This window comes from Triticum aestivum, chromosome 4A (assembly GCF_018294505.1).
Source record: "Triticum aestivum cultivar Chinese Spring chromosome 4A, IWGSC CS RefSeq v2.1, whole genome shotgun sequence".
Classification (NCBI taxonomy): Eukaryota; Viridiplantae; Streptophyta; class Magnoliopsida; order Poales; family Poaceae; genus Triticum; species Triticum aestivum.
In genome coordinates, this window is record NC_057803.1 from 583935899 (window position 1) to 583948254 (window position 12356).

The 12356-nt window shown below is 50.7% G+C and overlaps 1 protein-coding gene across 1 annotated transcript; it reads left to right on the forward strand.

The window, feature by feature from the left end:
* The first annotated feature begins 5130 nt into the window (after positions 1 to 5130).
* LOC123083942 (antimicrobial peptides) lies at positions 5131 to 11541 on the forward strand. The gene is made up of 2 exons (XM_044505797.1): positions 5131 to 5765; positions 11110 to 11541. The coding sequence occupies exons 1-2, from the start codon at positions 5349 to 5351 to the stop codon at positions 11539 to 11541; spliced, it is 849 nt and encodes a 282-aa protein (XP_044361732.1). The 5' UTR covers positions 5131 to 5348.
* The last annotated feature ends 815 nt before the right edge of the window (positions 11542 to 12356 follow it).

Genomic DNA, 12356 nt, shown 5'->3' on the forward strand with positions numbered 1-12356 from the left:
CCCAGGCATCGGGCCAGGTATAGGTGACGCCTATTTTTCTTCTGCGCTACACCTGAAATTCAAGCATCTGCATATTTAAGAGGGGTCTTTAGAGCAACTCTAACGGGCCGGCACAAACGGACGGCGCTTTTGTCCGCTTTTTATCCGTTTGGGTCGGTCCGGCGGAGACAAACGTCTGGAGTTGTGTTTGGGTCGGCGCGAGCACCCAACGCTGATCCGACCCATTTTGTTGGTGCGCCAAAAAAAAAGTTTAAAAGCATTTTAAAAATAAACACATGCATTTAATTAAACATAAAAGCCGGCCACGAAGGCTGGCGAAAGTCCACATTACATTAATTAATATAAAAAATTAAAAACTAGACGACGCACTGCCCTAGGCGTCCTCGTCGACGGCGGCGTCTGCGTCGGGGCTGGTGAGGTCGATCAGCGTCAGCACAGGGCCGCCCCAGGGGAACGCCGTGTTCCAGAGAGTGGTGATGTCGGGCTGCGTCGCCGCTGCCTGGGCCTGGCGCGCCTTCTCTTCGGCCTAGCATCTGCAAGCGCTCGCCCTCCCGGCGCTCCTCGACCAGCCGAACGCGGCGCCAGTGGTCGAGATAGGTCGCCTCCTGCTTCTTCGTCGCCCCGAGCCAAATCGGCGGAGCGCTGACCCACTCGCACACTACTCCGGTCCAGGTGTAGCGCTCGAGGGAGGCTGGCTCCTCCGGGTCGGCTTTGGGCGGGGACGGCGGGGTCATGGGCGGCACGACACAGTCGCCCGCCGCGGAGAGGGCCATGGCCTCCACCATGGCAGCCTGGAAAGCCGCCTCATCCGCCTCCCTCCACCGCTCCTCCTCCTTCCCACTCTCTTTAATGACCGCCTGATAGGCGGCCTCGGCCTTCTGGTCCTCGTCGTGGACGACGAGCGGGGGCGGCGGCAGGCTGCGGTCGACGCCGCGTCGCCTCGCCTCCTCGTGCTCGAAGGCGAACCATCGAGCCCAGTTGGACGAGTCGACGGCGTAGTGCAGTTCGGCGCGCTGCTCCGGCGTCAGCAATGTCCGCCGGCACCGCACCTCCTCCGCATGGGCCCTCGCCGTCCGCGGCGCCGCCGGCACTGGGATCCTCTCCGGATCCAAATGCCAATCATGCGGCAACGTCGCATCGGGGTATGACAGAGGCACGCGATGCTGCCAGTCCCACTCGGCCTGGTGCACCGACACATTGATGCGCCGCCTCTGCCGGGGAGCGCGCGGCGGCGCGGGGAGGGCGGGAAGGGAGTGGGAATGGCGGGCGGGGGCCTTGCCCTTGCCGCTGCTACCGATGCCGGAGAAGAAGCCCATGCTGGCGGTGGCTAGGGTTGTCGCCGGCGTGAGGGCACGGGTGGCCAGATGGGGACGGGGGCGAGTGGGAGTGGCAGTGGATGAGGACGGCCCCGCCGCACGCCCGGCTTAAAAAAGGACGACCGCCGTCGCTGACGCGTGAGCCTAAGGTGGACGGTCGTCATAAATAATGTTGACCGTCATAGTTGGACGGTCGCCAGATGGGGACGCGGTGGACGGCGAGGAGACGCGCGGCGCGTCCGCTTCGCGTCCGCGCCAACAAATTCCAGACGCAATTTTGAGTCGGAAATGGATCGGCGTAGACGCTAGGCGGACATGATTTAAGTTTGAGTCAACGCATTAGGCCTTCACTTTTATCCGTCCGACCCAGACAGACGCGGGCGAACGAAATGGATTGCCCCATTGGAGTTGCTCTTATATTCCACGTGCTACCCGCTGGATAGTGTGGCGCGTGGGGCTACGTGTAGGTTTCTTTTTTTTTTAGCAAAACGAGTAGGTTTCTTATGTGCTACGCCTGCGCCACGCTCTGCCGAGAGATGTTGGGCTGGCCCAAGTAGAGTTAGCTGCTTGCCGCTCGCTTGCTTGTTGTTCATGGGATACTATTTTTTGGCCAATGCTTTGTGAAACCAAAGGTAGAAAAACAATAGGGAATAATAAAAAATGTTCATGAATATAAAAATGTTCATGAATTTAAAAAATATTTCTTAATCCAAAATAAAGTTTGTGAATTCAAAAACATTAAAACATTGTTGTGAATTTTACAATGTTTTCGAATTCCAGAAATTTTTCATGAATTCAAAAAATGTTCATGAAAATAAAAAAAGTTTCATTTAAAAAATTCACAAATAGATAAAATGTTGGTGATTTTAAAAATATTCACGAATTCAGAAATTGTTCATGAAACTTTAAAAAATTCTGATTTTAAAAAATGTTCACAAACTAAAAGCCTCTCTCAATTTAAATAATGGTTCATGAATTCCAAATGTTCACAAATTCAAAAAAATTCAAAAAATGTTCATGAATTTAAAAAATCCGTGAATTCAAAAAATGTTTGTAAAATAAAAAATGTTGCAAATACAAAAAAATCACCAATTTAGTTTTTTTTCATTGAAATAATGTACGCGCATTCAAGAAATGTTAGAAATATCCAAAAATATTTTATTAAAATAAAAATAATAGAAAAACCCTATAAAACCAGCAAAGAAACACGCAGAAGGAAGAGAAAATGGATGAAGAAAAACAAGCGAACAACCAAACATGCCGGCCCATTTATTGCGTGTGTGGGTACGTGTGTTACGTGGCTATCCACCGAACCAAAAATGCTACACATACGGGGCATTACAGGTTGGTACGGACTCCTCCCAAACTTAATAAACATACCCCCTGAATTCATGGGGGTGGCCCCGCATCCTCCTCTAACATCCAGTCTAATACCACATAAAATAAATCATGTAAACTCCTATAAAAACCTATATCTGTAGCATTGTTGCCAACGAACTGTGAGAGAAATAGGATCAACCATTTAAGAGGCTTAATATTGATGGGAATAAGTAATGATGCATTAATCAATAGACCATGACAATTGCTTTGGATTTGCAACGCATACACCGCTCGATTTCAAACGTCTGCCTCCACCTTAAACCCTGACTGGCTAGCCCACCACCTCACGTGCTAGCGAGTAAGACTCATGCCATTTCTCAAAGAGGACATTTTTAATTCAATCGATACATTGAGATGGTACAGCCGAACTGAGCGAATGTCCAAACTCTACAGAATGCAATCCATACTTCAACACAACAAAAATATACATTATTGACAACAAAATAAAGAAAAGTACAACCTAAGATGGGCGGGGGGGCATATCTTATTCAAAGACTACAACATCATGGATCCATGGTTGGAGAAAACCTGCCTCACTGTATACTCCAGCCAGGTAAATATCACCATAAAAGGTCTCCGTCCTCTAGCCTGTGCAAGATTAACCAAGTATGGAGTCGCCACGTATATGCATGAATAACTTACACGGTAGATGAAACACTCTTTTTTTTAAACCGCATATTCCTGGTAAGCCAGAGAGCCCAACATAAGGATGTCGCCCCTAGAAGAATATGTGCTATAAAATTCTCGGTTTATACCCCACAAATTATTTAGGCATTAATGCACGACTATCGTGTTTTTGTATTTTCATAAATCCCATCATTATTCTTTTTTTTTTATCATAAGTGATAAGTTCTAGACTTACACTTAAGTGTTGTGCAAGGAAGGTGTGTGGATAAAGCAAATGGTCTATGTAGTTGTTTTTTCTTGGCTGACCTTGGGTTGGTTCATGTTAAAAATTTATTAGACATTGTGAAATACAAGAGTTAGAGCTAAGTTCCCAATATAATTTTGACATTCTTTCTTAACCTTTGGCAAGAGGAACATTAGCTTTATGCATTGATTTGTAGTGATATGGAGAAAAATTTATTTCTATGTTTGATTATTGTTTGCTACATTATCAACTACAGAAAAATGCTATGCATCACTTTCTTAAGTTAAACTTTCATGAGACAACATAAGATAATCAGGTTCGTGTTGAGATAACATTCACAATGAAAATTATTTCCTTTGTCATCCATGTCCTCAAGGACGAGGATGTTCATACGTCTCAAATGTATCAATAGTTTTTGTCATGTTGATGCTATTTTATATCATTTGAACATATTTTGGCATCTTTTTTGTACAAATTTATTTGACTAACCTATTAATCCAGTGACCAGTGTCAGCAGTGTCGTAACCAGGTCAGGGTCATGCCCCAGGCCAACCTTCTTTACTGCAGTATTTATGGTTGCTACAATGGCAAAATCACCTATGGCCCCAGGCCTTGGCCCCTGTTGCATGGGGCCTGGCCACGCCCCTGAGTGTCATATATATACACCTAGTAAATACATTAGTCCCTTCATCATTTTGCCATTAATCATCAAAATCCACCGGGGCACTACATGCACCTACACCAGACATACTGTCTAAAAGAAAAAGAAAAAGTATTTGTAGACATACGTCACGCAATTGTGTGTGCTTATATGGATGTCCTCCTTTTCTCGCCAAATAGTTAGTCTTGTTTTTCTCGGAAATTGGTTTTAGCTCACAGGCTCCATGGAGCCTAGATTTTGGAAATTTCAAAAATCTAAGTTTGAAGTATCAAGATATTCTGGAAAAGAATGCACACATACATATGGATGTATATTACTGATGGAAAATACACTTTTATCTGAGCTAAAATAAATCATGTATTTGTAGCTCATATCAAAATGTATTTTATTATGAAATTTAACACATATATAGTATAAATGTCTATATACATGTGTGTTTGTTTTTGTCTTTTTCCTGAAATAAGTAAGTTATTTTTAAATTTTAAAATTATCGGACTCCACACAGCCCGAGAGCCAAAAATCCTCTATCTGTTTTTCACTGGTACTATAATATACCCAGTGCAGCAGGGGCGTGCCCCTCGTGTTCTCTTAAGAAAAATGGTGATGGAGATCTCTTGCCGGGCGCGCGCGATCTCAGTACTACAACATCAGCCACTCAGCCGGCGGATTAAATATAAAAACAAATCACTCGTCTCCGTGGCCACCGCCTGCGTCGCCACGTCCGTGGCAGGTGTTGGGAACACGTCTGCTAGGGCACGCGACAGACCGACGAAAGGGGACTGCTCGTCCAAAATTAGCCTCCAGCGCATCCGTAGGCATTAGAGCCAAAATCTCCGTACACCGGAGAGAGGAACTGAGCGAGTACTATAGACTATAGTGCTCCTCGTGTGCCTCGTGGTTGCCCGGCACCATGGCCTCCACTCCACATGGTTCATGGCATCAATAAGCAGGGGCGTAAGCCAACCTCGCGAAGATGCCCGCCTCTCCCCGATCGTGAAGGGCCGGCCGGATAGATTACTGCGATAGTTATATATCTGGCTCGTGTGTATATAAAGGCCGGCACTGGCCTTCCAGTTCTCCCATCCATTGCCATTGTCATCCATCTCTCGTGTGAGCAGCAATGGGTTTCGTTCACAAGGGTGGGGTTTGGTGCTTCCTCCTGCTCGCCGGGGTGCTGCTGGCTGCGGCGGCGGCAGGCGCGGAGCAGGACGATGGGGCGGTGGTCACTGCCGCCCCGGAGGTGGAGGAGGAGGTCGGCCGGCGCGTTGATGGTCAGGGCAACGACTCGTGCGACATCAAGTGCCAACACCACCAAGTTCCGGCGAGGAAAAAGCAGTGCGTGGACGAGTGCCACAGTCGGGAGCATCATCACCCCAGCAGAGCGTCTTGCGAGACGAAGTGTAGCCTCTGGCAAGACCCGACGAGGAAGGAGCAGTGCGTGCAACAGTGCATGCGCCGCGGCCTCAGCGTCGATGTGGGCGGCAGCAACGGCGTCAACGAGCACCCCCACGCCCAGGAGGAGGAGCCCGGTCGGCGCGCCGATGCCCAGAGTGTTAGACTATGTATAGCTTCTGTACTTATGTACGTATTGTAACACATCCATTATATATAATGAGATAAGTCACCCCTAGAGGGTGGTGCTGGTTCCCCCAAATCTTATTGTCTTACATGGTATCACGCTAGGTTACGATCGCTTCCGCTTCCAAACCCTAATACCCGCACCGCCGCCGCAGCCGCCGCCGCCTTCACCGCCGCCATGTCGAGCGCCGCCACCACCGGTTCCACTGCTGCGGGGTTCCTCCCGGCCTCTCTTGCGGCTCTGCTCAACCTCCCGCTCGATGCCGTCGCCGTTCCGGCTCCGATCGGGACCAGGAGCATCGGCTCCGTCTACTCCACGCCGCCGGCGCCCTCGCTTGGGCGCGACCTCGTGGTCCACACCGCGGCGCCGCCGTCCGCTGCGGACTCCGCGGGCGTCGTCCCGCCGCTCCTGCCGCAAGCGGATCACACCGCCCCGCTGGCGGGGTTGGCGGCGTCCGCCCCGGCCGCGGGCCTTGCGGCGTCCGACCCGGCCGCGAGCTTTGCGGCGTCCGCCCTGGCTGCGGTCCCGCCTCCTCCCGCATCGGCTTCGGTGCCTCCGGCTGCCTCCATGGTGTTTGCACCCCAGGCAGCCCCCTCGATGGGATCGTCTTCGCCGCCGCCGTTTCACTTCGGTCATCTCATCACCATCAAGCTCTCCGCCGACAACTACATCTTCTGGCGTGCGCAGGTTCTCCCGCTCTTGGGGAGTCACTACCTGCTAGGCTACGTCGACGGATCGCTTCCCTGCCCACCCGCACTGGTAGACAGCGTGCACGGTCCGGTCTACAATCCGGCCCATCGCGTCTGGACGGGGCAGGACCAGGCGAACCTCTCCTCCATCCAGGGGTCGCTCTCGCCGGCAGTTGCCGGACTTGTTGTCTTCGCGAAGACGTCTCATGAGGCCTGGACCATCCTTGAGCGAACCTTTGCAGCGCAGTCCCAGGCTCGTGTCTCTGCACTCCGTCGTCAGCTTGGAGAGTGTCAGAAGCTTGACTCCACTGCCACTGAGTTCTACAACAAGGTCAAGGGCCTCGCCGACACATTGGCCTCCATTGGACAGCCCCTCACCGACTCCGAGTTCAACTCGTTTATTGTCAATGGTCTTGATGAGGAGTATGATGCCTTAGTCGAGATCATCAACGAGCGGGGCAACTCGACACCCATGCTGGCACACGAGGTTTTCTCTCGGCTCCTTCTCACTGAGCAACGGGTCGAGACACGCCGCTCCAGGGGCACTGGCTCCCTCTCGGCCAACGCCGCCACCAAGGGTGGCCGCTCTTCTTCATCACCCCGGTCTCCCTTGGGGCTGCCACCGTCGCCCGCCTCGGCCCCCCCACCTACTGCGACCTTACCGGGGGCTGGCGGTCCACGTGTGTGCCAGCTTTGTGGCCGCGATGGGCACTGGGCCTCCAAGTGTCATAAGCGCTTCCAGCGAAGCTTCCTTGGTCTTGGCAATGACGGCAAAGATACACGCAACAATGCCCGTCAGGTCGCCATGGCTGATCGTCCCGCGCCGCAGAAGCAACAGGGACACACTCAGTCCTACTCCATCGATCCACACTGGTACATGGACTCTGGGGCGACAGAGCATCTGACCAGCGAGATGGGGAAGCTTCACACTCGTGAACCCTATCATGGCTCCGACAAGATCCACACCGCCAATGGAGCAGGTATGCACATCTCTCATATTGGTCAAGCATCTCTTCTCACTAGACATGCCAATAGGAGTCTTCAGCTTCGCAATGTTCTTCGAGTTCCATCTGTGACCCGTAATCTTCTTTCAGTTCCTAAACTCACACGTGATAATAATGTGCTTTGTGAATTTCACCCTTTTGATCTTTTTATTAAGGATCGGGGCACGAGGGACATTCTTCTTAGTGGGCGGTTGTGCCAGGGCCTCTACCGTCTGGAGCATCCTGGCGTCGCCCGTGTTTTCAGTGGAGTTCGGGTCTCTCCGTCACAGTGGCATGCTCGTCTTGGTCACCCGGCCACACCTATTGTCCGTCATATTTTGCGTCGTCATGAGCTTCCTAGTTTGTCTAGTAATAAAGATGTAGCAGTGTGTGATGCTTGTCAGCAGGGGAAGAGTCATCAACTTCCTTTTTCGGAGTCCAGTCGTGAGGTGAAACATCCTTTAGAACTTGTGTTTTCAGATGTATGGGGTCCTGCTCAGACTTCTGTCAGTGGTCATAATTACTATATCAGTTTCGTTGATGCTTATAGTCGCTTTACCTGGCTTTACCTTATTAAACGCAAATCTGATGTGTTTGATATTTTTGTTCAGTTTCAAAAACATGTTGAACGTCTTCTCAAGCACAAAATTGTTCATGTCCAGTCGGACTGGGGGGGGGCGAGTATCGCAACCTCAACTCCTTCTTTCAGTCGCTTGGGATAGCTCATCGTTTAGCATGTCCACATACACATCAGCAGAATGGTTCAGTCGAACGTAAGCATCGTCATATTGTTGAAGCTGGTCTTACTCTTTTGGCCCATGCATCTGTTCCGTTTCGGTTTTGGAGTGATGCTTTCACCACTGCATGCTTTCTCATCAACCGTACTCCCACTCGTGTTTTAAACATGAAGACTCCCATTGAGGTTCTCCTTAATGAACAACCTGATTATACCTTTTTCAAGGTATTTGGGTGTGCTTGCTGGCCGCATCTTCGTCCATATAATAAGCGCAAGCTTGAGTTTCGTTCTAAGAAGTGTGTTTTTCTTGGCTATAGCTCTCTTCATAAAGGTTACAAATGTCTTCATGTTCCCACTAATCGTGTCTATATATCTCGGGACGTCGTGTTTGATGAGCATGTTTTTCCCTTTGCCAAACTTCCTGTGTCCACTGTCGAACCACCATCTCTGCATTCATCCTCTGTTGCTTCTGACCAATTTGATGATGTTGCATACTCTCCTTTGCTGTTACCTAACCATGGTGCAGGAACCGGACGTGGGGCTCGTTTGGAGCTGTTGGAGGATTCACCATCATCATCGCCGCCTTCTGATGGGCACGTCGATCGCCCTATGTTGCATGGCATCGATTCGCGTGCCCATGCATGGTCACCCGAAGAGCCCGTCGCGCCGAGCATCTCCACTGCTCGGTCCGCTACGCCAGCGACCGCCGAGTCTCCAGCGGCTCGGCCCTCTTCGCCAGCGGCCGCCGAGTCTTCAGCGGCTCGGCCTGTCACGCCGTCTTCGCCCGCGGCTCGGCCCGTCACGCCGTCTTCGCCTGCAGCTCGGGTCCGCGACGCCGTCCTCACGTCGCCTTCATCCGCGGATCGGCCCGCGACACCGGCCGCGCCACGGCCCACTATGCCGGGCTCGCCATCGGCCCGGTCTGTGACGCCGGCGTCGCCAGCTGCTTCGTCTGCTCTGCCGGTTTCGCCGGTGGGCCGGCCTTCTTCGCCGACCGAGCCCGAGGCTACTGTGTCTGGCTCCTCGTCACCGGCTGACTCGTCAACGTCGCCGTCCTCCAGCCCGTTGCAGGCTGCTCCGTCGACCTCGGTGGTTCCTGTGTCCCGACCACATACACGCAGTCGCAGTGGCATTTTCAAACCTAAGGAACGTAAGGATGGTACGGTTGCTTGGTTGGCTGCTTGTTTGGCTGCTGCTGTTGCGGATCCATCTTCTGAGCCTCGCTCATATCAGGCTGCCCTGCGCATTCCACATTGGCGAGAGGCTATGGAGCAGGAGTTTCATGCTCTCCTTCGTAACAAGACATGGACTCTCGTTCCTCCACCACCACGGGTAAATGTTATTGACTCAAAATGGGTATTCAAAGTGAAGAAGCATTCGGATGGATCTATTGAGCGTTACAAAGCGCGACTTGTTGCTCGCGGTTTTCGGCAGCGCCATGGTCTTGACTATGAGGACACCTTCAGTCCTGTCGTCAAGCCTACCACTATTCGGCTTCTTCTCTCCATTGCTGTTTCTCGTGGTTGGTCACTTCGTCAACTTGATGTGCAGAATGCTTTTCTACATGGATTTTTGGAGGAAGAGGTTTATATGAAACAGCCGCCTGGTTTCTCTGATCCTGATCGTCCTGACTATATCTGTCGTCTCTCCAAAGCACTATATGGTTTGAAGCAAGCTCCTCGTGCCTGGCATGCCCGCCTTGCCTCTGCCCTTCGTGCTCATGGGTTTGTGCCGTCCACTGCTGACACTTCATTATTTCTTCTACAGAAGCCAGAAGTCACTATGTATCTTTTGGTATATGTCGATGATATTATCCTTGTCAGCTCTTCTCAGTATGCTGCTGATGCTCTTGTCTGCTCTCTTGGTGCTGATTTTGCGGTCAAAGATCTTGGGAAGCTTCACTACTTTCTTGGAGTTGAGGTCACTTCTCGTGCTACTGGTCTTGTCCTTACGCAGAAGAAGTACTCCTTGGAGTTGTTACAAAGAGCGGGCATGCTGAAGTGCAAACCGACCACCACACCCATGTCGTCTACCGACAAGATAACAGCTGTTGATGGTGAGCTTTTGTCTCCTGCGGATGCCACAGAGTACAGGAGCATTGTTGGTGGACTTCAGTACTTGACGATCACGAGACCAGATATCTCTTATGCTGTTAACAGGGTTTGTCAGTATCTTCAGGCTCCCAGAGATACTCATTGGGCTGCTGTTAAACGCATTCTTCGTTATGTTCAGTTCACCCTGACATTTGGTATGCATATTCGGCCGACTTCCTCTCGGGTCCTTTCGGCCTTCTCTGATGCAGATTGGGCTGGTAGCCCAGATGACAGGCGATCCACGGGGGGTTATGCAGTATTCTTTGGCCCTAATTTGATCGCCTGGAGTGCTCGGAAACAGGCTACTGTGTCACGTAGCAGTACTGAAGCTGAGTACAAGGCTGTGGCTAATGCTACTGCAGAGATTATTTGGGTACAGTCTTTGCTTCAGGAGTTGGGTTTGTCTCAACCACAGCCTCCTATTCTTTGGTGTGATAACATCGGTGCTACATACCTTTATGCAAATCCAGTATTTCATGCCCGAACGAAACACATTGAAATTGACTATCACTTTGTACGGGAACGTGTATCATAGAAGCAACTCCAGATCAAGTTTATCTCATCTAAGGATCAACTTGCAGACATCTTCACTAAGCATTTACCTCTGCCACAGTTTGAGGCTTGTAGGCACAATCTTACCCTTCTCAGTTCTTTAGAAAGTGGCTAAGATTGAGGGAGGGTGTTAGACTATGTATAGCTTCTGTACTTATGTACGTATTGTAACACATCCATTATATATAATGAGATAAGCCACCCCTAGAGGGTGGTGCTGGTTCCCCCAAATTTTATTGTCTTACACAGAGCAACGACATGTGCGACAAGAAGTGCCAACACCACCAAGTTCCGGCCAGGAAAAAGCAGTGCGTCGACGAGTGCCACAGCCGGGAGCATCGTCCCCCAAGCAGAAAGTCTTGCGAGACCAAGTGTAGCCACTGGGTAGACCCGACGAGGAAGGAGCAGTGCGTGCAATACTGCATGCGCTACGGCCTCAGCCTCAATGCCGGCGGCAGCAACGCCGTCGACGAGCGCCCCCACGCCCAAGAGGAGGAGGTCGCCCGGCGTGCGTGCGACTGGGAGTGCCGCCTGTCCTGCCAGACGAAGTGTAAAAACTGGAAAGATCGGACCAAGCACCAAGAGTGCGTGCGACAGTGCATCCGCGGCAGCAACAGCGCCGTCGACGAGCAACTCCGCGGCTGGGAAGCGGTGGCCGGAGCCATCATCGAGGCGGTGTGATGTCCGCGGCGTCACGCACCTAATAATAATGTATAAGGGCGCTTCTGCGTACGTATGTACACGTTTTTATACGCCCGCTTATACGTACGTCTTGCTAGCTATGACGGCGAAGGCGTGATGAGAATAAAAAGCCAATAGCGTGCGGTGTCTGCATGCATGGCGATGCCTCTCCTAGCTGAAGAGAGCAGTATGGAACTCTGTTCCTTTTCCTTCTTAGCAGGTTGGTCTGCTCATAGCTGTTCGGCTATGTTTACACCAAAAAAGCAGAGCTGCATGTTTATGTTTACGTGTATGTGTACATGCATGTCAGCATGTGTAATGTGTTGCACCCATAAATGAAAAGCTACGTATCTTTCCGGCTACGCCGCTTTGTCTAAATATAAGCTCTTTTACATGATATAGAGTAGCTAAGTTCGCTAACGTAAGTATGCTTGACGAAAGTAGCAACACGTCGAAAATCAGCTAAGATCGCATCTTCCCTCTTATTAGTACAACTTACGCCAGAGACTCCACTGTACTTTTAGTTGTACAATAACAAGAATACATAATGACCTTGATAATAGCTAGTGCTAATGTACTAACGTTTTCTTAATCATGCATGGGTCAATGCTGGACTTCTAGACTATGTGGGGCACAACATTATGAGAACTGACATGTGATTAGATGAATAGATGAGTAGTTGTACCCAGCCCGTCATGGATCAAAAGCCCAGGTTGACAAATGTGTGTCTCACACTATGGGAAAATATGTCTTTGCCGAGAGTTTGGGTGTTGCTAAGTGTCTTTTATCGAGCACTAGGCAAACAAGCCCTTTGC